This window comes from Dromiciops gliroides, chromosome 3 (genome assembly GCF_019393635.1).
Source record: "Dromiciops gliroides isolate mDroGli1 chromosome 3, mDroGli1.pri, whole genome shotgun sequence".
NCBI lineage: Eukaryota > Metazoa > Chordata > Mammalia > Microbiotheria > Microbiotheriidae > Dromiciops > Dromiciops gliroides.
In genome coordinates this window covers 145,789,082-145,814,943 of record NC_057863.1, presented here as the reverse complement: position 1 = coordinate 145,814,943, position 25,862 = coordinate 145,789,082, and the positions used below count along the sequence as shown (strand labels likewise).

The following is a 25,862-nucleotide window of genomic DNA, read 5'->3' as shown; positions in this document are numbered from 1 at the left end:
ATTGGCCACACCCCAGTAAACTGTTTTGGCAGATGGGTTAATTCAGATTGTGGGTAACTGGTAGGCTTCAAACCTGTCAATTATTTAGAGGAATGTCTACCTGAAGCATGTGAAGACTTCCCCTAGTGGAATGGGTAGATGAGAATAATTTGTTCCAGTGTCTATGAAGTCAACTGAAGCAGACACTGTGGAGTACTTAAAGCTTGGTCAGATATCAATGACACCAAGGTCATACATTGCATCCTGGTCTATTGCTACTCATCTTGATTTTTATCTTTCTACTGGACTTTGATGTCTATGGAAAAGAAAGAGGCTGGCTACTTTATGCAACTTGCCTCATTTAAATGCAATTCACATTCCTGGCAAGTCAACATATCAATTTGGGATATCCTTGATCCTCTTCAAAGACTAAGGAAGAGACATTGAGTTGACTTACTTCAGCAGCTGAATAGTCAGTTTCTTCACTTATGCACCTAAATCCTTGTCTTTCTCAGTGGGAAAGTCTTTCTGCAGATGCAAATCCCAAACATGAAACGGGGAGAATTTCTTACTTGAGGCCTGGTAGCAAAATGGTTGAGCAGATGTTAACCTAGCTATTTAAATATTACAGAAGACAGGAATCCTGAAAAATCAGCAGAATTTACCATCATTAAAATTTCTTTTTTGGGCACTCTGGTTCAGCATAGTCACGATGGCCCATGTCCTCTCCACATCCAAGCCTTGCTCACCTTGGTCCTGCTGCTCTGTTCGGTCCTGTGAGTAGCAGCAGGGTGGTGGAGAAGGCAGCAGCAGCAGTTCCTATCACTGCTAACATGCAAGTTTCTGGGATATCCCTACAATTGAATCTGAAATATAGTGACGCCCCTCAGAAACTGGAGAGCTTTAAGGACCATGTCCTCTTTGTCTTGAAACTATATGATATGATTAATCCAGAAAAGCTTTCAGTATTTTCCCACTTCACAAATGACCTAGGCTTAGATAGTTTGGAACAAGTAGAAATTCTAATGGCCATGGAAAATGAATTTAGGTTAAAAATTCCTGTAATAGATACTGAAAAGTTAATGTGTTCACAAGAAATTGTAGATTACATTGAAGATAAGAAAGATGTATACCATATATATATATATATATATATTTTAAATCAAAGAACTTGGATTATCCCAGCAAGTGTCTGAATGTGAGAACACATTATGAGACCATTGCTGGTATTGTTGGAGTATATCTGTTGGAACTATATTTAAGTTGTCTAAATATGTGTTGGCCTTTAAAAAATAAATAGATAAAACAAATATTCTCAGGCCTTTTGCATACAGAATACTACCTTTATATTGAATCTCTTTAATGTTTAAAAGAGATCTCATTGTTAAAAGAATATTTATGTCATGTGAAAGTGGCTTTTCTGAAACGGAGTATTGGAATTCATTCCCAAACTTAAGTTTATTTTTTTCTTTAGTATGACCATCCCTTTTTGAATAAACATACAGGTTTTTTCTTCCTTTGTTAGCTGTACAATTTCATTTTCTTCTGGAGTTAAGATTAATATGAAAGAACAGTTTCTTATCCCTATCCAAAGGATACTGTTAGACATAATTTTTATACATGCCATTTTGCACCTAGCATTTTTGAATGGATATTGGTAGTTGATTACTTTTTGGGAACTGTAACTTGAAGGGGAGACCAATCAGGAGGCTTAAAAAACTCCAAAGCATACCATGTATTGATTGGTCAAAGGAACTGGAGATATTTGACCTTGAGAAGAGAAGACTTAGGTGAAATGTGATCCATGTCTTTCAATATTTGGAAGACAGTTATGTGGAAATATGATTAAACTTGTTTTCCTTGGTCTCAGAAAGCAAAAGTAGGAATAGGGAATAAAAAGTTACAGAGAAAGATTTTGGTTTGATTATAACTTGAAAAACTCACTGTCAAAAAAATATAAAGTATTTTCATAGGGGGGGCGGCTAGGTGGCGCAGTGGATAAAGCACCGGCCCTGGATTCAGGAGTACCTGAGTTCAGATCCGGCCTCAGACACTTGACACTTACTAGCTGTGTGACCCTGGGCAAGTCACTTAACCCCCATTGCCCTGCAAAAAAAAAAAAAAAGTATTTTCATAGGACATAGAGCTCCTCCTTATTTGGAGTCTTCAAGTAGAGCTGATATACTTGGGGATGTTATAAAGGCAATTTCTTTTCAAGCACAAATTGGACAGGTGATTTCTGAGATCTCTTTCTACTATGAGGCTCTCTGATTTTTAGGATATAAGATATTCTGGGAAGAATTACAGCATAAACAAAGGGTAAAAAATACACCTGGCTGGAGATATCATGTAGTTAAAGGGAGGGAGCCTTGAATGTTAGCCATTGCAATTCTTGGGATTAACTTTTATCAGCATGGAGCATGGACATTAAGAGGAAGATCCCAAGGTGATAGTACTACCCTATCAATATTTAGTTTGCATCTAAATATTAATTTTATACAAATGTCACCAAGGGAAATTTGATCTGAGACAATAAAGTTCTGTTTTTTGTTTTTGTTTTTCAGAAAAGCCTGTCCTTTGTCCTCATTAGATCTTCCATAAGAAGTCCTTCAGAAAAGAGCTGCCCATAATTATAATTTCTTGTTCTTAGATAAATGTTCTTGCATATGTTTGTAAAATTAGACTATATTAAAGTTGTGGGCCTGGAAATTCAGAATATTTAAAGAAAGATAGTATGAATATTATCATATTTGGGGTGTTCTGCTGTGTGCCTTTTTTCTTTCCTTAGAGGTAGAGATACCTGATAGACTTCTTTCTTTTGTATAATTAAATGTTCAGTGCCCAGGAAAGGATCGAGATTTCATTCCAGACTTTATCCCCTGCTAGCTTTGTGACCTTGGACAAGTTCCTTCATTTGTGAGCCTGTTTATTCTTTGTAAGAAAAAGGACAATAATATCTGCCCTTGGAGATGTGCATGGGCAACTGCAGAATTTTATTATGGAGGTAGTTCCATCACTTATAGCTCACTGTAAACATGAATAGCAGCTATGGACCAAAAAAGCAATAACCTTTGCCTGTGGTTGTCACAAAGTTGTTGTAAGTAGCTGCCCCCAAGAGTTTTTTAAGGTTACATTTCAACCTCACTGTGTTTTTTGCAAATATAAGGAGGGGAGGTAGATCAGGGCTTTTCCTGATCAATTGAAGATTTGGACATTATTTTTTATGTTTGCTTTTTTTTTTTAGTGAGGCAATTGGGGTTAAGTGACTTGCCCAGGGTCACACAGCTAATGGACATTATTTTTTAAAAAAGAGTTCTTTGAAAAGCTAGGTGGCACAGTGGATAATTCACTGGCCCTGGATTCAGGAGTACCTGAGTTCAAGTCCATCCTCAGGCACTTGACACTTACTAGCTGTGTGACCCTGGGTAAGTCATTTAACCCTCATTGCCCCACAAAAAAAAATTAATAAAAATGGATGACTATTTCAATGTAATTGATTTACTTTTTCCCCACTATTTCCCAATTCCCTCCTCAGTCTCCTTTGCTGGAACCACATACAGGTCACACTCACTAACTAGGGGTGTCCCACATAGGATCTTTCCTGGGCACTCTTATCCCTCTCTGCTACTTTACTTGGTGATCTCCTCAAATCCCATAGATTTAATAAACATCTCTTTGCAGATGATTCTCAAATCAGCCAATGCAGATATTACCTCTCAGCTGACACCCCCTTGCTCCCCACATTCTTCAGTGCAGTGACTTCTTGCTATTCCATAAACAAGACACTTCATGTCTTGGTTCTGGATGGTTTCTCTTGACTGGAATCCTCTCCTACTTCTTCTTCCCCTCCTGCCTTGCTCTAAGTCCCCTCTAAAATTCCACTTTGTCTAGGAAGCCTTTCATAACATTTTTTTGCTCTGTTATTTCATACAGTTGTTTGCCCAATTGATGGGCATTCCTTTGATTTCCAATTCATAGTCACCACAAAAAGAGGTGCTAGAAATATTTTTGTACAAATAGGTCTTTTTCTTTTTCTGGGGATGTCTTGGGGATATAAACCTAGCAGTGGTACTGCTAGATCACAAGGTATATACAGTTCGATAGCTCTTTGGGCATAGTTCTAAATTGCTCTCCAGAATGGTTGGATCTATCCACAACTCCACTAACAGTAGATTAGTGTCTCAGCTTTCCCGCATTCCCTCCAATATCCAATATTTTCTATTTTTGTTACATTTGCCACTCTGATAGGTGTGAGGTGATGTCTCAGGGTTGTTTTAATTTTCATTTCTCTGATCAATAGTGATCTAGAATGTTTTTTTTATATAATTATAAATAATTTTCATTTCTTTGTCTGAAAACTGCCTGTTCATATACTTTGACCATTTATCAATTAGGGAATGACTTATAAATTTGACTCAGTTCTCTTTATATTTGTTAAATGAGGCTTTTATCAGAAATATTTGTTTCAAAAATTCTTTCCCAGTTTTTTTGCTTCCATTGTAATTGTGTTTACATTAGTTTTGTTTGATCAAAAACTTTTTAATTTTATAAAATCAAAATGATCTATTTTACATTTTATTTTATTCTATATATCTCCTCTGGTCCTAAATTCTTCCTCTGCCTACAAATCTGACAGATAAATGATTCCATACTCCCTTAAGTTGGTTATGGTATCATCATTTATATGTAAATCATGTATCTATTTTGAACTTATTTTAGTATACAGTATGAGATGTTGATCTATAGCTAGTTTTTGCCATACTGTTTTAAAGTTTTCACAGCAGTTTTTGTCAAAGAATGACATTTTGTTCCAAAAGCTTGGATCTTTGGGTTTATCATATACTAGATTCCTATAGTCATTTACTATAGTATAGTTTCTATCTATTCTATTCCAGTGATCTACCTCTCTATTTCATAGTACCAGATTGTTTTGATAATTATTGCTTTATAATAATGTTTGAGGATCTGGTACTGCTAGACCAGTTTTCCTATTTTTTTTTCATTGATTTCCATGATATCCTTGAGATTTTGTGTTTCCAGATGAATTTTATTAATAATAGTACAGGTCCTTAGATCTGAATTCATATTCATCAGGGAGATTGGTCTATAATTTTCTTTGTTTTGCCTCTTCCTGGTTTGGAAATAAGGACCATATTTGTTTCATAAAAGGAATTTGATAGGACTCCTCTTATTTTCTCAAATAGTATATATATATATATATATATATATATATATATATATATATATATAGTATTGGGATTAATTGTTCTTTAAATGTTTGGTAGAATTCACATGTGAATCCATCTACACCTGGGGAATTTAATGAAATTATTGATTGTTTCTATGATTTGTTCTTTGACCCAATTGTTTTTTTTTTGTTTTTTGTTTTTTTTTTTTTTAGTGAGACAATTGGGGTTAAGTGACTTGCCTAGGGTCACACAGCTAGTAAGTGTTAAGTGTCTGAGGCCAGATTTGAACTCAGGTACTCCTGACTCCAGGGCCGGTGCTCTATCCACTGTGCCATCTAGCTGCCCCGACCCAATTGTTTTTAAAGACCGCATTATTTAATTTCCAATTGATTTTTAAAAAAATTTATTTATTTATTTTTGCGGGGCAATGGGGGTTAAGTGACTTGCCCAGGGTCACACAGCTAGTAAGTGTCAAGTGTCTGAGGCCGGATTTGAACCAGGTACTCCTGAATACAGGGCCGGTGCTTTATCCACTGTACCACCTAGCCGCCCCCTCCAATTGATTAAAAAAAAAATTTCTTTCTTTCTTTCTTCCTTTCTTTCTTTCTTTCTTTCTTTCTTTCTTTCTTTCTTTCTTTCTTTCTTTCTTTCTTTCTTTCTTTCTTTCTTTCTTTCTTTCTTTCTTTCTTTCTTTCTTTCTTCCTTCCTTCCTTCCTTCTTTCATTTGTTTATTTATTTGCAGGGCAATGAGGGTTAAGTGACTTTCCCAGGGTCACATAGGTAGTAAGCGTCAATTGTCTGAGACCAGATTTGAATTCAAGTTCTCTCAATCCAGGGCCGGTGCTTTATTCACTGTGCCACCTAGCTGCTCCCTCCAGTTGATTTTTTAATCTCTCCTTCAACTGTCCATTATTGAATGTAATTGTTACTGCATAATGATCTGAAAAGGATGTGTTTACTATTTCTGTATTTCTGCATCTGGTTTTAAGGTTTTTATGCCCTAATACATTGTCAATATTTGTGTAGGTCCCATGTACTGCTGAGAAGACAGTATTGTGAGAAAATAATGGGATTTTTCAGATACTCAAAGGCTCACCTGCAGATTAATCTAAACTGATTGAATTAGGTGAGAGTGATTGACTTTGCTGATTAGCCTACTTCAAGTTAATGAGATTGTAACCACACCTAGCTGGCCATTAAGGAAGTATTGTTCTCAGAAGCTAAGAATTTTGGACTCAACTTTAAGTCCAGTGAACCAATGGATTTGGATGATGCCTACCAATCAGCCTGAAGCAGTGTGTAAGGATCACCTCTGCTCCAGACCTATAAAAAGCTTCCACACTCAGTTTGAGGGGAGTTTGTGTTTGAAGCAGGCTCATTGGGGAGGACTTGAGGAACAATCCGACCAGGCTGGAACTCTAGGCTAGATAGGCCTTTTCTTACATCCACATGTTCTCTTTTTACTAATACATGGTATGCTTTAATAAATGCTTAATACCCCAAAGTCTGGTGCTAAAGCTTCTAATTTAAGGCAACTACACATTAAATTTTGAATGTCACGGTATATTCCTTTCTATTCATATTTAATTTTCTCCAGAAATCTATCATATCTAACATTATAAGAACTTTATTTATTTCCTTAACTTTTTTTGTCTTTAGTTTTTGGTTAGATTAAACCAGTTCTGAGAATAGAAGGTTATAGTCCCTCACTAGGATAGTTTTATTGTCTATTTCCTCCTGTAACTTATTCAACTCCTCCTTCAAAAATTTAGATGCTATACCATTTGTTTCATACATGTTGAGTTGATATAAGTTCATTGTCCATGCTACCTTTCAGAAAGATATAGTTTCCTTCTTTATGTCTTTTAACTAGATCTATTTTTGCTTTTGCTTTGCCTAAAATCATGATTGCTACCCCTGCTTTCTTTGCTTCAGCTTACACATAATAGATTCTGTTCCAGCCCCTTATGTTTACCCTGTGTGGATCTCTCTGTTTCAAATGTGTTTCTTGTAAACAACACATTGTAGGATTTTGGTTTTAAATCCATTCTGCTATTTGTTTCCATTTAATGGGTGAGTTCGTCCCATTCACATTTATAGTTATGATGACTAACTTTTTATTTCTCTCCATGCTATTTTTTACCTGTTTGTTCCTTCCCCACACTCTTATGCTCCCCATCATCCCCTTCATTATATAGTTCTTTTATGCCCATTTTTTTCTTGTATGTTTTGTACCAAGTTCTTTCTTCCTCATTTATTTTGTCTTGTCAGTTATTGTCCCATCAATGTCAGTTATAACCATGCCCTCTGTTTACATATATTCATTTTAATTATTCTTCTTTTATTTTTTTTGCGGGGCAATGAGGGTTAAGTGACTTGCCCAGGGTCACACAGCTAGTGTTAACTTTCTGAGGCTGGATTTGAACTCAGGTCCCCCTGAATTCAAGCCAGTGCTTTATCCACTGTACCATCTAGCTGCCCTTAATTATTCTTATAATAAAGTTGTGAAGACTTAAAAATATTATCATCCCTTCAATATCACCTTGTGACCACATCCTCTCTCTACATATACTTCTAATTGCTCTTATAATAAAGTTAAGTTGTACAAATATTAACTTATCATATAGAAATATAAACTGTTTAACCTTATTGAATTTCTTGGTTTTTCTATTTCTTTTTTACTTTTTTTATATTTCTCTTGAGTCTTGTATATAGAGGTCAGATTTTTTATTCAACTATGGTCATTTCATCAGAAATGCTTGAAAGTCCTTTATTTCATTAAATGGCCCCTGAAAGAATATGTTCAGTTTTTCTGGGTAGGTGATTCTTGGTTGTGAACCTAACTCTTTTGCCTGGTATAATATTTTCCAAGCCCTGCAGTTTTTGATGTAGAAGCTGCCAAATCCTGTGTAATACTAACTGTAGCTCCATGGTATTTGAATTATTTCTTTTTTGCTACTTGCAGTACTTTTTTTTTTTTTGATTTGTGATCTTTGAAATTTGGCTATGATATTGTGGGGAGTTTTCAATTTGGGATCTCTTTCAGACAGTGATTGGTGGATTCTTTCAATTTCCATTTTTGCCCTCTGGTTCTAATATATCACAGCAGTTTTCTTTGACATTTTCTTGAAAGATACTGTCCAGACTTTTTGTTTTTATCTTGGCTTTTAGGTAGTACGATTATTCTTATATTATCTCTCCTGGATCTATTTTCTAGGTCACTTGTTTTTCCAATGAGAAATTCCACATTTTCTTCTTCTTTTTTAAAATTTCTTTGATTTTTTTTTTTTGGTTGTTGTTTCTAAGTGTCTCATAGAGTCATTAGTTTCCATTTTTTCAATTCTAATTTTTAAAGAATTATTTTCTTCAGTAACTTTTTGTACTTTTTTTCCATTTGGCTAAATCTGATTTTTAGGGAATTATTTTTCTCAGTAAATTTTTGTATTTCTTTTTCATGGTTCTCTTGCATTACTTTTATTTCTTTTCCCAATTTTTCTTCTATTTCTCTAATTTGCTTTTTAAAGTCCTTTTTAAGCTCTTCCAGGAATTATTATTTGGGTTTTTTTTTTTGGCCTGAGACAAATTTACATTTTTCTTTGAAGCTTCAGCTGTAGCCATTTTGTTACTATTGTCCTCCATGTTTATGCCTTGATTTTAGCTATAGCCATAGTAACTGTCAATAGTCAAGGTTTTGGGGGTTTTTGTTTGTTTGTTTTCTCATTTTTGTGCCTTGATTTATTTTTGTTTTTTGTTTTTTTGTTTTTTGGGTTTTTTTGTGCCTTGATATTTTGAGAGTTATAAGAGTTGGGCTGTATTCTTGCACTGTCCCAAATTATTGTGCGGAGACACTGGGTCTTACTGGTTGCTTTTACTGTGCTTCAGTGCTTAGCTGCTTGCTTTCTCTGTAGAGTAAGCTTCTCTTTTGATTGGTATTTGGGGATTAGTCTTCCCCTTTGGCCTCCCCTGAGTGTGGGCTGGCCTTCTCCAGGAGTGGCATCTTGGTGTTGGGTTGCAAAAGTTAACCAACTCTTTCTGGTGGCTGGCCCTGAAGGAGTGATCTTGTTGCTGCTCTGCCCCAGGGCTGGTGCCCTGCTACTGAGCTGCTCTATTAGGCAGCGCCTTTCCCTTAGCAGGCCCTGGAGGGGTAATTTTGTTTCCAATCTACCCAAGTGTAGAGGCCCTCTTTCTGGGTTTCTATGGTAACTAGTCACTGCTAGAGAGTGGTAGGGTATTTTTGTTGCAGATCTGAGAGTTTGAGCATCTTGCTGTTGGTTTGCCCTGGAAACAGTCTCTCTGCTGGAAGGTCCCATTTGCAGGAACTTGTTGTTGACCAGTTTTGGGTGGGGTTTCACTGCTGGTTAGCAGTGCTGTCAAAGCCTCCTTGATGGTCAGTGCTAGTTGTGGGGTACCTGGTGAGGGTCCCTACTATGCTGTACAGACTGTTCACTTGCCTAGGGAATTGCTGGTTTGTAGAAGCAGAGCCTCACTGATGATTTGCCCCAGGCTCAGAGCTCTGCTTCAGGCTCCCTGCTGTGAACCCAGAAGCTGCTGCTCCTACTGTTCTTGCACCTCACTATCTTCCCACCCAGGTAAGACAGACCTTTCTTGCCTGGCTGGTAGGCTGCTTCCCTGATTCTGCAACAATTCAGAGGCAGTTTTCTATTAGTTTGGAGGTGAAATTTGGGAAATCTCCAGAGAATTCATTCCTCACTCTGCCTTCTTTTGGCACTGGAAGTTGGAACTTTAACTCTTGAAGATATGTGCTTGTAAAGATGAAAAGCATAACATAACGTTTAGAATCTCAGTATTAATTATTGATTATCTACTGCCAACACTAATCATTGAATATAAAAAGCTGATAACTTCCAACTATCTGCAAATAATCCTTTTCTATGAGGAAAAGTGACTTGCAACTTTTTTTCTGAGTGGGAGGGGCTTTATAGGAAAATACATATACATATATGCATATGTGCACATTAACACACATACATGTATAATGTTTCTGTGCATATACGTGAATGTAGAAACATATAGATACATACAAACAAAATGTCAAAGTATTTGTTGTATTGTTATCATTCCCTTTTCCTAATGCTTTTGCTGACAGCCAAAATTGAAAACCTGCTGAGTTTCCACAGAATCTGATATGCAATAGATACTGCGTGTCAGATGCTGGGCTGCTGTCACAGGTTAGGCAATCACTGTGAGGGGTATGCAAGGGTACAATCATAACTGAAACCAGCACAGATGTCTGTGGCCAAAAACACAGAGCCAACGGATAACAAGGGGTAAAAAATTATCTTCTGACCTCTGTAGTGCTGCACAAAGTTCTACCCTTCCAAATAATTTTAGCAAACTTTGGAGAGTGGCTCTTTTAGAACTTTAGTGAACTTAAATTTCTAATTATGCAAATAGAATGCTGGGGATTTAGCTCAGTCTACCTCAACTGCAAAATAAATATATAAATAAATACATGAAATATATAACCATATATAAATTGCATGTATTGAAAATACTTGGGGGCAGCTAAGTGGTGCAGTGGATAAAGCACCAGCCTTGGATTCAGGAGGAACTGAGTTCAAATCCAGCCTCAGACACTTGACACTTAACTAGCTGTGTGACCCTGGGCAAGTCACTTAACCCTCATTGCCCTGCAAAAAAAAATACATGTGGGTTTTAAGACTATTTCTACTTGGATGGAAAAAAAATATGTTTTCTCCTGCATTTTTTTTTATTGGGCAAAATGGTTTGTTTTCAAACCTGGCAAAATGCTCGTTTCAACCTAGTGATGTCCTTTCTAATAGAAGTCATAACAGAATAATACCTTAATTTTTGACTCCTAAGTTCTAAGTGAAGGAACATTCCATATTGAGAGCCTTGTAGATAACTACATTCTAAAAAGATCAATTCTGTGACCATGATTTACATGGATAATGCCTGGTATAAGCATAATTTCTCATACCTCAAAAAAGAATAAAGGTTAGTGGTGAAGAGCAAATGAGAAAGAAGAAAAGGAAAATCATTTGTAAAATCAAGATTTCCCTACATACTGTACTGCATGACAAATATTTATTCTTTATTATGATGAATAGAATATGAGTGAGGCAAGTTTATAGAGGAGGACCTTTACCTGTTCAAGGGAGATATTCCCTTTGAACCATAAAACTTCTAAGACTAGAGAAGTTAGTTTAAAGATTAAAACATAGGTTGTGCTAGTTCTGCCAAAGGAAGAAAGCAATTAATTACTGTCCTTAGCTAAGTCTTAGTTCTGGTATCTGAGCTTACCCATACATGTACCTGCTCTTACAGAAGGAAACAATGAGGTCTATCTGATACTTGGTGTCAATGTGATCCTTCTGACTAAACTTTCTTTGGGTAGGTTTGAAAGTAATAATGAGATTTAGGTAAAGATTGAGTAGTATTAGCATATTGCATTTTAGCATGGCTGTAGGTGAACATGGTCTAGGGATTAGCCATATGGAAAATAAATAGTTTCAGATCTCTTAGGACACAGAAAACAGGAGGTAAATTTGGTTGACTACCTAGTTTGGCAGACATCTGGAGTGTCTATCCTTCCCTGGACAGTGCAGAAGATTATACCTTTAGTATTGTAGAATATAAAATCTTATTGATCTACTTAATGGAAGGATCAATACAAGGTCTTCTACAACAAGTGTGTATATTTAAATTGCTAGGTGATCCACTGTCTGCTGGTGGGTGAGGGGAACAGAGGAAAGGTAATCTTGCCCTCAGCCCATGATGATTTTTCAGTTTTCATTTGTTTGTTTTGTTTTCAATCATGGTTTCACATGTTATAACCCTCCTGGGTTATTCTTTTTCTTATCTCTTTTGGAACTATTTGACTTATTCAGTTAACATGAATAATCCAAAGCCTGAAGAAACTATTCACAAAGGAGTAATTTGTTACTACATTAATTCAGTTTCTCGAATCTATACTATTTCTACTTCCCTTAGGAATATTGCATTTGCCCTAACGAATAACTCTGGTAGACATAATTCCTACTCTTTTCCTTTAATATCATTATTATTTAAATGAACATACACATTAAGTTTGATCAAGACTTTCAAATGATTGAGGAATCACTAAAGGAAAAATAGTGAATATTCCCACAATAATCATTAATATACTTTCAGTGATACAAAGAAAAAAATTGTATATGATGCTTGTTAGATTTTTACAAAACTGACAAAACGTTTAGTTTCCCACCCCGCTTCATCCCCCCATGATTTTGTGACCAAGAGAAGTGACAATTTAAAATGAACTCACATTCTGTTTGAAAGTAAAATTTTGTTTATATAACAATTTACTCATTTCATATAAATTAATAAAATAACCTACTAAATATAGATGTGTTTTCAGGTTTGAACAGGTTATTTTTAATAATCTATGTTGGAATTGGTAAAAAATATATTCAAAATAATCTATGCCAAATAAGAAAGATAATGAAATATACTGTGAATATAACTAATAAGAAAAATGTTAAGATCACTTTAGAAGGGTTACTATTAGCCCTCCATTATAACTTATTATTTAAAAAGAATAATGCAAAGATAAATTTTCCTAATTTAAAAATCTTTAAAGCCTATAATATCAGTTTTAATTTAAGAACTCATTCTCTGAGCCAACAAGCTATCTTTCCATTATCTCATAGTACTTTGCTTAGGCACTTATTTTCCCCTTCATTATATTATCCACTTTGATCATAATTAATTGTATACCAACATTGTGTGTCCCATGAGATAAGAATCTCTCTGTAAACAAGGCAGCACAGTGAATAAAGCACCAGCCCTGGATTCAGGGGGACCTGAGTTCAAATGTGGCCTCAAACACTTTACCCTTACTAGCTGTGTGACCCTGGGCAAGTCACTTAACCCTCATTGCCCTGCCAAAACAAACAAACAAACAAAAGAAATTATAAATATTCTCTGAATACAGAGAAGCTTAGAAATACTTACATGAATCTATGCAAGCTCAAGTAAACAGAGACAAAAAATTACATATTTACATAGAAGTAGATAGATATAGATGATAGATAGATAGATAGATAGATAGATAGATAGATAGATAGATAGATAGATAGATAGATAAGAGCTGCCTTATAGAAAAGATATGAAAAGATGCTTCTTCCACATTTGCAGAGGTGAGGGAATCACATATAAGGAATATTTAATAAATTTTCAGAATTTGTTGATATATTTATCAGTTTTCCTTATTTTTCTCTTCTTTATCTTTTTCTTTTTAAATTTTATTTTGACAAATATACTTTTTACATGAGATGCTTTCTGTTAAGGGAAAGGAAAAGGTCAGAGAAACTATGAGAAATTTAGGCAATGACAAAAGCAAAAATAGCAATAAAATGTATCTGTAAAAAGACAATTATTCATATCCCTTGGCAATTTATCAATTAGGAAATGGCTTTTGTTCTTAGAAATTCAAAATTAGTTGCTTTTATATGTTGGACATGATTTTTTTTTTATCAGAGATACTTGTTGCAAAGATTTTTTTCCCCCAGGTACATATTTCCCTCCTACTCTCAGAATCTTTTTGTTGTTGTTGTTGTTGTTAAAAAAAAAAACTTTTTAAATTTTATGCGTTCAAAATTGTCCATTTTATTTTTAGTGATCTTATCTATTCTGTCCCCTTTTTTGATCATTACCTTTTTCCTCTATTCATAGTTGTGCAGTCATTCCTTCCTTGTATAAACATACATTCATACATAAGCACACACATATGTGTCCTTATGTATGTATGTGTGTGTGTGTGTGTGTGTGTGTTATTCATTTGGAATTTATTTTAATGGTGTGAGGTGATTAATTTGATTCTAATTTCTGATGGACTACCTTCTAATTTTCCCAGTTTTGTTGAGTACTGAATCATTACTTTAGTTGCTAAGCAGAGTCTTAGGCTGATCAAATAGCTAACAGATTATTTTTTTTCTTGTATGTTTTGTACCAAGTCTATTTCAAATTTGTTGAGTACCAAATCATTTCCTTACTGCTTTGTAATATATTTTCAGATCTGGTGCTGTTATATCCCCTTTCTTCTCAGTTTTTTTTCATTATTTCTCTTGAGATGCTTGACTCATGTTCCTTCAGAGGGATTTAATTGTTATTACTCCATGAACTAAAAAGTAATCTTTGCCCATTTAATTGGTATGGCACTGAATAAGTTAATTAATATAGGTACTGTTATTTTTATATTAGATAAATGCACAAATGATGTCTTTGTATCTCACCTTTCCAAGAAGATAGCCTAATTCACAATCTTCCCTATTACTTAAATAACTTCCTATGGACAGGATGCATCTGTATTTCCTACAAATGAAACCTTCTCCCATCCGAAAACCAAATTAAAAACAAACAAAAAAAGAACTCACTTGATTTGTCCATTCCCGTTGGGTATCTACTTATCATCCCATATTTTTCCTTTCTTTTGTGGCTGGACTCTTTGAGAAATTGCTTTACAATACACCCCTCCCATTTCTTTTCCTTTCTCAATTCTCTAGAATCTAGCTTCCTACCTTACTATTTTTTTTTTGAGGGGCAATGGGGCTTAAGTGACTTGCCTAGGGTCACACAGCTAGTAAGTGTCAAGTGTCTGAGACTGGATTTTAACTGAGGTACTCCTAAATCCAGGACCAGTGCTTTATCCTCTGCGCCACCTAGCTGCCCCTCCTACCTTACTATTAAAATGAAATTGTTCTATCCAAAGATACCAGTGATCTCTTAATTGGCAAACCTATTGGCCTTTTGTCAAGTCTTATGCTTTTTCATCTTTCTTTAGCCTTTTGTCAATTACTCTTTTCTCCTTCATTTTTTTCTCTCTAGTTTTGGAGGATATCATTTTGTCCTTATTCTCTTGCTGCCTCTCTGAAACCTCCTCAGTCTCCATTGTTGCATCTTCATCCAGATCGTATTTGCTAATAGTGAATATCCCCAAAGACTATGACTTGGGCTATCTTCTCTTTTCACTTTCTGTTACTTCATTTGGTGATATCAGTTCCCATGAATTTAATGATCATCTCTATGCTGATTATTCTCAGGTCTATTTATCCAAGTCTGACTTCTCTACTAATCTCCAAACTTACATTTCCACTATTCAATGCACCTCTTAAACTGGATGTCCTATAGACATACTTATTTCTCTTTCATATTTACATTATATTAATTATGTTATGTTGTTATTACATATTTATACAGTGTTGTTATATCATAATATTACGTAATACAATACAATACAGTAAAAATTATTCCACTTATCCCAAACTAATGTTATCTCTCCCCAACCCAGTATTTTCCTCTTCCTACAGTGGTAGACAATATCATATCAGTCACATAACCTAAGTTCAAAACCTATTTGACATCTTCAATTCCTCAGTCTCCATATCCATATCCAAATTATTGCTAAATACTGTCAAATTCTACATTTGTAAAATTTATTATATAAACTCACTTCTCTAATCTGATGCTACCAAAACTGTGGGACAAGCCCTTATCCTTTTATATCTGGATTATCATAATGTCCTTCTCAGTTCCTTGCTTCAAATCTCTTCCACAATGCAATAATTCTTCCACTTAGCTGTCAAAATAATCTCTGTAAACTACAGGTATGATTATATTGCTCTCTACTTAATAAACTCTAAAGGTTCTCTATCACCGCCAATATAAAATCTAAAATTATTTATCATTCAAAGCCCTTGATAACCTGCTTCCTTTCTACCTTTCCACTATTCTTACATTTTATATTTAGCCTAAATCCATATCCACTGAAATTAAGTGATAGTGGCTCCTTTGCTACTTCTTATACAAATATTCTATCTTCTGACTCCAGGCATTTTTGTTGTTTTTCCTGCTATGTCTGAAACTCTTTTCCTTTCTCATCTCCATTTCTTTAGTTCCTCAATTTCTTCAAATCCCAGCTAAAATTCTACCTTTTACAAGAAGTCTTTCTTAATATTTCTTAATGCTAGTGGCTCCCTTCAACTAATTATCTCTAACTTACTTTGTATATATTTTATTTGTACATCATGGTTATCATTACATTCTGAATTATTTAAGAGCTGGGACTGCTTTGGTTCCTTTCTTGTTTGTGTATATGTCTGTTTTCTGCCCCTTTTTGCCAACATTTAGGACAATTCTTTGTATGCAGTAGGATCTCAATAAATACTCATTTAGTGACATAAGGAGTATTGAAAAATGTTTAAATCATTGAGTACAAAGCTTAAAGAGATTGTTCATCCAAGAGAATGTGTTTTGAATGCTTGGGAATTCAAGAGTCATTAGCAGAAATGGGAATAAATTTGGAAAAAGAAGATATAATGGATGTGAATGGATGAGCAAATAAGACAAAGAGGAACATAGAGACAGAGTCAGTGTCAAGAACGTATACTAGATTAGAAAAAAAAACAGAAAATACAACCTATTAATTAACTTTTTGTCTCATACTGCTTATCTAACAAGCATTTGTTGACCTATTTTTAGAATTTCTGTTAGTATAAGTGTAGAGATGTAGAAGCTTAGGGCAGAGTTTCAGGTATTAACTATAGAATGGATGAATTTGACAAGTTCATGACTGAGGGACCTTGGTGCTTATCTAATCAGATGTTTTCATTTTGTAACAGAAGAAACAGATCTGTAAAAATAAAATGATTTTTCCAAAGCCACCATGCTAGCTAAAAATAGAAGCAGGAATTGAAACTGGGATGTTTCATAACATTATACTGTTCCAGTGGTCAAAACTGAGGCATGAAGTAACATTTTATTATAATGATGAAAACTTGAAATTATGGAATAAGAGAGGTATCAAAGTTTGCTGAGGAAATTATGGGCAGATTCAGAGTTAAGTCTATCACAGTTGATCATCACACAGTGTTTTTGATGCTGTGTACCGTGTTCTGATGATTCTTTTCATTTCACTCAGCATCAGTTCTTGTAAGTCTTGCTAGGTTTTTCTGAAATCTGTCTGCTCATCATTTATTATAGCACAATAGTATTCCATTACATTCATATATCACAACATTTTTAGACATTCCCCAATTGTTGGTCATCCCCTCAAATTCCAGTTCTTTGCCACGGCAGTGCTACTTTCTTTACCAATTTGTTACACTAGGATTAGATGATCATAGATTTAGAACTAGAAGGGACCACAGTGGCCTACAAATCCAACACCCTCATTTTACAGAAAAGGACACAGATCAGAAAGGTTTAGAAAACCCTCTTCATGGGGGCGGCTAGGTGGTGCAGTGGATTAAGCACCGGCCCTGGATTCAGGAAGACCTGAGTTCAAATCCGGCATCAGACACTTGACACTTACTAGCCGTGTGACCCTGGGCAAGTCACTTAACCCCCATTGCCCTGCAAAAAAAAAACAAACCCAAACCAAAACAAAACAAGAAAACCCTCTTCTGATAATAGAGAGATACTCAATGTCTTTAGCAGGATCCAAATTCAGTTTCTCCTTATTTAAAATACAATATACTACCTAGCACTTAAACCCAAAATAAGAAACATGTGCTTATTTATTTCAAACATCTCTGTTTGGAATACATAAAGCTGTGCTTGCTCATATCCAGGGTTTCAAAGCTATAAATATCTCTTTCTTCAGGATGTTAATGGCTTAATATTTTAAATAAGCTTTAGATTTTTACAAAATCAATTTTTAAATTACTGCACAATTTTTAAAAGCAAATTATATAGCCACTAGGCAAACTTCAATTGCTGTGGTTACTAACAATATTTATGTAATGTATAATGTAATGTAAAAACATTTATGTAGTGCTTTAGATATTGTAATGTACTTTCCTCTCAACTACCCTGTCAGGAATGTAGTGAAAATATTATTCCCCTCTCTTGGCACTCAACAATGGCAAATGAGCAAACTGAGAATCTGCAATGCTAATTGATTTTCTCATACTTTATTAAATATTCTAACCAGTACCCAGAAGTAAGCCCAAATACAGTGTTTTTATTTATTTGCTTGTTTGTTTGTTTTGTTTTGTTTTGTTTTGTTTAAGGCAAAGACATACATATTGATAGCCTTTCAAGGCTATGTTCTTTCCTCTCATCCCACTATTCTTATTCCAATCTCACTCTTTCATGTGTTATTATGTTATTATTTTATTATGTTATGTGTTATTATGTATTATATGTTATTATGGTGGAAAGGGGATTATATACAATTGGGAGCATCATGTTACACCTTATGTCACAGTTTAATTTTATTTGATAATGTTTCCTATATTGGTATCTGAAGTCCACTTTCATGACTATATTTGAACTTCATTCATCCCCTTGCTTTTTCAGCTGGATGAAGGAATACCTGATACATGGAAGTAGAACAAGAGATATTAAATGAATTTCTTTCTTTTTTTTTTTTTTAGTGAGGCAATTGGGGTTAAGTGACTTGCCCAGGGTCACACAGCTAGTAAGTGTTAAGTGTCTGAGGCCGGATTTGAACTCAGGTACTCCTGACTCCAGGGCCGGTGCTCTATCCACTGTGCCACCTAGGTGCCCCTAAATGAATTTCTTAATTAAAATATTCATGCATAGTTAAATCTTTACACACTTAGCTCAGACAAAACAAAGTGGCAAAATTTCTGAAGATAGTTTTTATTAGTTCATTTGAGCAGATTGCAGCAACTGGTTCATGGTCCATAAACTATATCAATAGACAAATAAATACAATTGCTATCTTGAATCATAAACCAATCCTTGATGGTATTTTAGATATTGGATCATAAAGAAATCTTTTTAAACAAACTCTCTTTGCTTTTCAATAACCATATTTCCAATACAATGATTTTATAAGATGGTAAATTTAGAGTAGGAAAAAAAATCTAGTTTCTAAAACAAACTATGAAACACACCTGTCTATCACATATCTTTAGAAATGTTATTTTCAAGATTATTTTAATGATTTAAATATTAGTAACAATTGGAAAATGTAGATGAAGATAAAAATATCAATTATATTTCACTGAGGATAAAAGATTAGAACTGGAAGGGATTTCAGAAACAATCTAGTTTAATGGCTTTATTTTACATTTAAGGACACTGAGAGTCAGGAACATTTTTTTTTTGGTTGTTTATTTTTGCTTTGTCTTGTTCTGATTTTTGGCCAACATCAAAAAAAAAAATAGCAGGGGTCAGATGTGGCATATTAAGCCATCATTTTTTAATCCAGAGTTAGCACTCTTTCTTCTGTACCCCACTGACTATTACGGGCTCAGGTATATTTCTAAGACAAATTACCTTTTTAAAAAAATTAATATTTTATTTTTCCCAATTACACATAGAAAACAAAAAAAATTACATTTGTTCTTAAAACTTTGAGTTCCAAATTCTCTTTTTTCCTTCCTCCCCTCCCCTTCCCACTTGAGAAGGTAAGCAACTTGATATAGGCTATATATGTGTAGTCATGCAAATCATTTCCACATTAGTCATGCTGTAAAAGAAAACATAGACATTTAAAAAAACTAAAGAAAAATAAAATTTAAAAAAGTATGTTTCAATACGTATTCAGACTCCATCAATTTAATCTCTGGAGATAGCAATTTTCATCATAAGTCCTTCAGAGTTGTGTTGGATCATTGACTGAGAATTGCTAAGTCATTCACAGCTGATCATTACAGTAATGTTGTTACTTTGCACACAATACATTTCACTGTCTATCTGCTCATCGAATTCTTTCCAGGTTTTTCTGAGAGCATGCTGTTCATCATTTCTTATAGCACAATAGTATTTCATTATAATCATATACCCCAATTTGTTCAATCATTCCTTAATTGATTGGGGAATACCCTCAATTTCCAATTCTTTGCCACCAGAAAAGAGCTGCTATAAATATTTTTTCAACATATAGGTTCTTTTCCTTTTTTTAAATCTCTTATTGGATATAGATTTAGTAGTAGTATTGCTGTGGCAAAGGTTATGCATGTTTTTTTAGCCCTTTGGGCATGATCTGAAATTGCTGTATAGTATGATTGAATTAGTTCACTACTCCACCAACAATGCATTAATGTCTTCTTCCCCACATCCCCACCAATATTTGTCATTTTTCTCTTCTGCCGTACTAACCAATCTAATAGGTATGATATAACACCTCAGAATTGTTTTGATTTGCAACTCTCCAATCAATAGTGAGTCAGAGCATTTTTTCATATGGCTCACATTTGATTTGCTTTTCTTGATTCTTGTATTTGAAAGTCAAATTTTCTATTCTTCTCCAATCAAGAATGCCAGAACGTCTTCTCTTTCATTGAATATATATATTTTTCCCAATGAATAATTATACTCAGTTTTGATAGGTAGGACATTCTTGGCTGCAATCCTAGCTCCTTTGCTTTCTGTATTAACATATTCCAAGCCCTGTGATCCTTCAATATAGAAGCTGATACATCTTGTGTTTTCCTGAATGTGGTCAACAGTAATTGAATTTTTCTTTTTGGATACTTGAAATATTTTCTCCTTGACCTGGGACCTTGAAATTTGGCTATAATATCCCTAGGAGTTTTCATTTCAGGATCTCTTTCAAGGGGTTATCAGTGGATTCTTTCAATTTCTATTTTCTGATTCTAGAATATTAGGGCAATTTTCACTGAAAATTTCTTGAAAGATGATGTCTAGGGTTTTTTCTTTCTGTTTTGTTGTTGTTGTTGTTTGATCTTGGCTTTCAGGCAGTCCAATAATTTTCAAATTATCTCTCCTGGATCTATTTTTCAGGTCAGTTGTTTTTCCAATGAGATATTTCACATTATCTTCTATTTTCTTTTGGTTTTATTTTATTGTTTCTTGATTTCTCATATAATGATTAGCTTCCATTTACTCATTTCTCATTTTTAATGACTTTCGTTAGTGAGCTTTTTTTTTTTTTTTTTTTAGTGAGGCAATTGGGGTTAAGTGACTTGCCCAGGGTCACACAGCTAGTAAGTGTTAAGTGTCTGAGGCCGGATTTGAACTCAGGTACTCCTGACTCCAGGGCCGGTGCTCTATCCATTGCGCCACCTAGCTGCCCCTTTAGTGAGCTTTTGTACCTCTTTTTCCATTTGGCCAATTTTACTTTTTAAGGACTTATTTTCTTCAGTCAATTTTTGAGCTTTGATTTTTCCATTTGGCCAATTCTGCTTGTCAAGGCATTCTTCTCCTCATTGGCTTTTTAAAATCTCTTTTACCATTTGATCCAGTTTGCTTATAAGGTGTCATTTTCTTCAGTCTTTTTGGAGGGTGTCTCCTTTACTAGTCTGTTGACTCTTTTATCATAATTTTCTTTTGTCACTCTCATTTCTCTTCCCAATTTTTCCACTACCTCTCTTACTTGATTTTCAAAATCATCTTTGAGATCTCCCATGGCATGGGACAAATTCATATTTTTCCTGGAGGCTTTGGATGTAGGAGCTTTGAGGGTGTGTTTTGATCTTCCTTGTCACCATAGTAACTTTTTATGGTCAGATTTGTTTTATGTAGTTTACTTATTTCCGAAGATTATTTCCTGATCTTTAACTCTTTATTAATATAGGGCTCTGCTTCCAGGGTGGAGGACACATTGTCCCTTTAAGGTGTTGTGCAGTTGTTTTCAGAGATATTTCTAGGAATCTGTAATTTTTCCGTTCTTTCAAAGTAATGCAATCTAAGAAGAGGTGTATTTACTACCCTCCTGGCCTGTGCTCAGGTCTGTGAGAAATCACAAGAACTCTTTTCTGCAATGGAACCATGACAGAGGTCTCTGCTCCACTGAGGCCATAAACTCTGGTGTGCTATTGCTCCTCCTCACCCTGGGACTGTCACTCTATGACTGAGTCCAAGATCTTAGTGAGGTCATAGCAATAGAGTGCTTCATTGCTATCAAGGAGACCCCTGTGATCTCCTTTTGATCAGTTGTTTGACTCCCTTACCATCTGTGGGCTAAGAACTTAGGAAATAGTTGCTGCCTTTGAAGATTCAGTGTTTCCCAAGGCTAGCTCCTGGTTTGCAGGGGCCCAGTCTGTGCTATCACCAATTGTGGTGCACTGTGTTCCACTCTCATTTGTGTGACAGACATTTTCTGCTGACTTTCTAAATTGTTTATGGCTAGAAAATTATTTCTCCACATCATTTTGTGCATTCCACTTCTCCAGGAAGAGTTTTATGGCATTGTTTACAGGTATTTGGAGGACTTTAGGGGAGAGCACAGGCAAGTAACTGCCTTTCCTCTACCATTTTGGCTTTGCCCTCAAAATACCTTTTTTTTTAATTTGTTTTTTCATTTTTACTTTTGTTAAAAAAAATCTGAGAGGGCAAATCAATAAGGGAATTTGGGGGATGACATGAACAGGGCCGTGGGGCAGGAGACTGGGGGTAGGTGGCAGTAGTGTCTCCACCCCCACACCCTAGTGTTCAGCTCCTGGGCAGGGATTGGGTATTATACTCCAAGGACAGGCCAAGGTCTCTACCGAGTCTTCTCAATGTAGGAAGAAATGTCTATCACATCAGGCAGTTCACTGATGTTGACCTCAAAGTGATCCTGGACATCATAGAGGATTTCGGAATCATTTACATCTGATACAAATGTGATGGCCAAACCCTTTGTACCAAACCAGCCTGCCCTACCCACCCTGTATAAGTAGGTGTCTGAGTCCTCTGGCATGACATAGTTGAAGGCAATGTTTACTCGTTCAATATCCATGCCTTGGCCAAACAAGTTAGTAGCCACAAGAATATGATGCTGGAAATCCTTGAACTGCTGATACCAAGACAACCTCTCCTTTTGGGGCATCCCACAATGGATAGCAATGGCTGGGAAGTTCTGTTCCACTAGGAACTGGGCCAGGGCAATGCAGTGCTCCATGGATTTCATGAAGAACTCCAAAATGTCCAGGAGGTTGAAGAGTTTTCAATTCTTCTCAGTGTCCTTCAGCTTCATGTGGGCTGTAGCCCATGCAGTGTTAGCTTCATCTCATCATCCACAAACATCTCCATTGGGTCTTGCATGAACTTGCAGCAGACAGGGTAGATCTCTTTGCTCAGGGTGGTGCTGAACATCATGACCTGCTTCTCGTGCTGAGTCATGCAGAAAATTTCCTGGACATCCTGATACATGTCAAATTGTTTGAGTACTTTGTCACACTCATCCAAGATAAAATGATTAATGTGTTTGAGATTGAGGCCCTTATTTCTGGCCATCACTAAGATATGGCCCAGGATCTCCATGAAAATGTGTGGAAAGTTCTTTAGCACCTCATCCTTTTTTATTGATAGACTGGCAAAAACCACTGCCACCTTGACATTAGGCATGTATTTGGAGAAGCGTTCATACTTGCTGATCTGAAAGGCCAGCTCTGAAGTGTGACATATCACCAGCACAGAAACCTGACCATTGTCTGCTCCAGCTGCTAACGTGTGGCCAGAACAAATGCAGTTGTCTTTCTCATGCCTGACTTCACCTGGCATAAGATGTCCATTCCCAAGATGGCCTGAGGAATACACTCATGCTGGACTTCAGATGCATGGTCAAATCCAAAATCTACAATGGCCTGGAGCAAGTCTGGCTCAAGTAAAAAGTCATGGAAGCCAAAGCTGTGGATGGAAACATAGGAAACATTCACCTCTTTCTTTGCAGGGGCCTCAGCTCCATCCCGCCCAGCTGCTGTCTCCACTTCATCATCTTCATAATTCTGGAGTTCATTGTCCATATCATTCTCTGCCATTGCTAGGTGAGGGGAAGGGGATGTCTAGATAAACTCTGGGAAAACTTGGTGCACAGAAGCTGGGGTGGTAGAGATTCAGGGAGCAGCAGGGGAAGATGAAGACACTGGATTCAGAGTTGAGGGCTTTTACTGGCATGAATCCAATGAGGAAGGAGGAGGGGGGAGAGACCTGTTGGCAGTTATAGAAAATGAGCCCAGAAACCTGCCCCTCCAAACTGCTCATAAAGCAATCCAGGAGTAAAGGCACCATGGATTGTGTTGCTCTGGACAATGACTTGCAATCTCCCTACACTACTTTCCTCACTAAAATCCCTGCTAAAGAAGAGAGCAGCACCCTCCCAGGCCCCTCCAGCGGGAGTGGGGACAATAAGGGAAAATACCTTTTGATAATTGAAAATAGACTTAATCTATAGAGAGAGGAGCAGATTTTTATGGGGAAATTTTTCTTCCATTTATTATATAAGTAAAATTTGATACATTATAGTAGAAAGTCAAACCTAACTTTAGTAAAAAATATTTTGAAAATTGTATTAGTTAATGGATAAATATTAGACTATAGAGAGGCAGCTAGGTGGTGCCTCTATGTAGATAAAGCACAGGCCTTGGATTCAGAAAGACCTGAGTTCATATCCAGCTCAGACACTTGTCACTTACTAGCTGTGTGACCCTGGGCAAGTCACTTATCCCTCATTGCCCCACAAAATCCCCAAAACAAGCAAACAAACAAAAACAGTGCATCCTTTCAAAGAAAGGATGAGAGAATGAGTAACAAAATTAGCTAGGAGAAGGCAGAAAAAGGGATGATCAGCCCATGTAAATAACATGTGAGTGAGTTCAACCTTATACTTCCTTTTCATCTATAAGCTCCATGTATTTTCTATGGCTAACCCCATCCTGGAACAGTCTCCCTCTTTCACTCCATATGCTGACCTCCCTTGCTTAATTTAAACACCAATTAAAATCTTACTTTATACTGGAACCCTTCCCCAATCCTTCCTAATTCTAGCTCCTTCCCTCTATTAATTATTTCTTTTTTATTCCTGTATGTAGTTTGCTTTGTACATAAATTTGTTTGCCTGTTGTTTTCCCCAATAGCTTACAAACTCCTTGAAGGCAAGAACTGTCTTTTGTCTTTTTTTGTATCCTGAGCACTTAGCATAGTTCCTGGCATACAATAAGTGCTCAATAAATGCTGGTTAACTGATTACCAACCTTCATATGAGCATATGATAAAATGCTTGTCATTCTAAAATGGCTACACTTCAGTTTCCAATAGCACTTTATAATTCTAATCCTCAAATTCATTAGAATACTTTTAACCTTAGTTTTTTTTTAATTAATTTTGTCTGGGGCAGCTAGGTTCTGCAGTGGCCCTGGATTCAGGAAGACCTGAGTTCAAATCTGGGCTCAGACAGTTACACTTACTAGCTGTGTGACCCTGGGCAAGTCACTTAACACTCATTGCCCCGCAAAAAAAAAATTGTCTGTCATTGGAGTAGTATGTCTCTTTGCAAAATATAATTTAAAGGCTCAATTTAAAAGCTTTGGGAGCATATTTCCAAATTTCATTCCAGAAAGACTAGATTGATATATATTTCCACCATGAGTGACTTACTATCCTAGAGAAAGAAGTTACCGGGTAGAGACTTATCTGCTAGCTATCTAGGTTCAGTTGGAATTCATTGAAGGGCATTTTGTTCCTATTAATCCAGTGTTTCAGAAAATATGTTTGGTTAATAAAGTAGCTTCTATCAAATCCAGGATATCCATATAGTCAAATTAACAGAGTGAACATGCTAAAGGAGCTATCTTGTAGTAGTGGTGGGTACAGGAATGAATTGAGCTATACTCTTTCCTCCTATTCTGCTACTTTGGCTGTTCACATGAAAAAAAAATCTTTTCTATTTACTTGTTTCCCCCAAAACATAAGCTGCTTCAGGGATGTGACAATCTCACTTTTGTATTTATATCACCAATATCTGGCTCAGTGGGT

The 25,862-nt window shown here is 35.8% G+C and overlaps 1 protein-coding gene and 1 pseudogene across 1 annotated transcript; one reads left to right on the top strand and one right to left on the bottom strand.

Annotated features, from left to right (window-relative positions):
- The first annotated feature begins 698 nt into the window (after positions 1 to 698).
- On the top strand, positions 699 to 3,738 carry LOC122747258 (acyl carrier protein, mitochondrial-like). Its single transcript, XM_043993387.1, has 2 exons — positions 699 to 1,106; positions 3,661 to 3,738. The coding sequence occupies exons 1-2, from the start codon at positions 699 to 701 to the stop codon at positions 3,736 to 3,738; spliced, it is 486 nt and encodes a 161-aa protein (XP_043849322.1).
- Positions 3,739 to 22,611: 18,873 nt separating this feature from the next.
- On the bottom strand, positions 22,612 to 23,994 carry LOC122751537 (annotated as a pseudogene).
- Positions 23,995 to 25,862: the final 1,868 nt, after the last annotated feature.

What these genes read in the sequence shown, in the direction of transcription:
- LOC122747258 (XM_043993387.1), top strand. Translation starts at nt 699, where the DNA reads ATGTCCTCTCCACATCCAAGCCTTGCTCACCTTGGTCCTGCTGCTCTG. An exon ending in ACATTGAAGATAAGAAAGAT is followed by an intron (nt 1,107 to 3,660) that starts GTATACCATATA and finishes ATCTCTTTGCAG; the next exon opens with ATGATTCTCAAATCAGCCAA.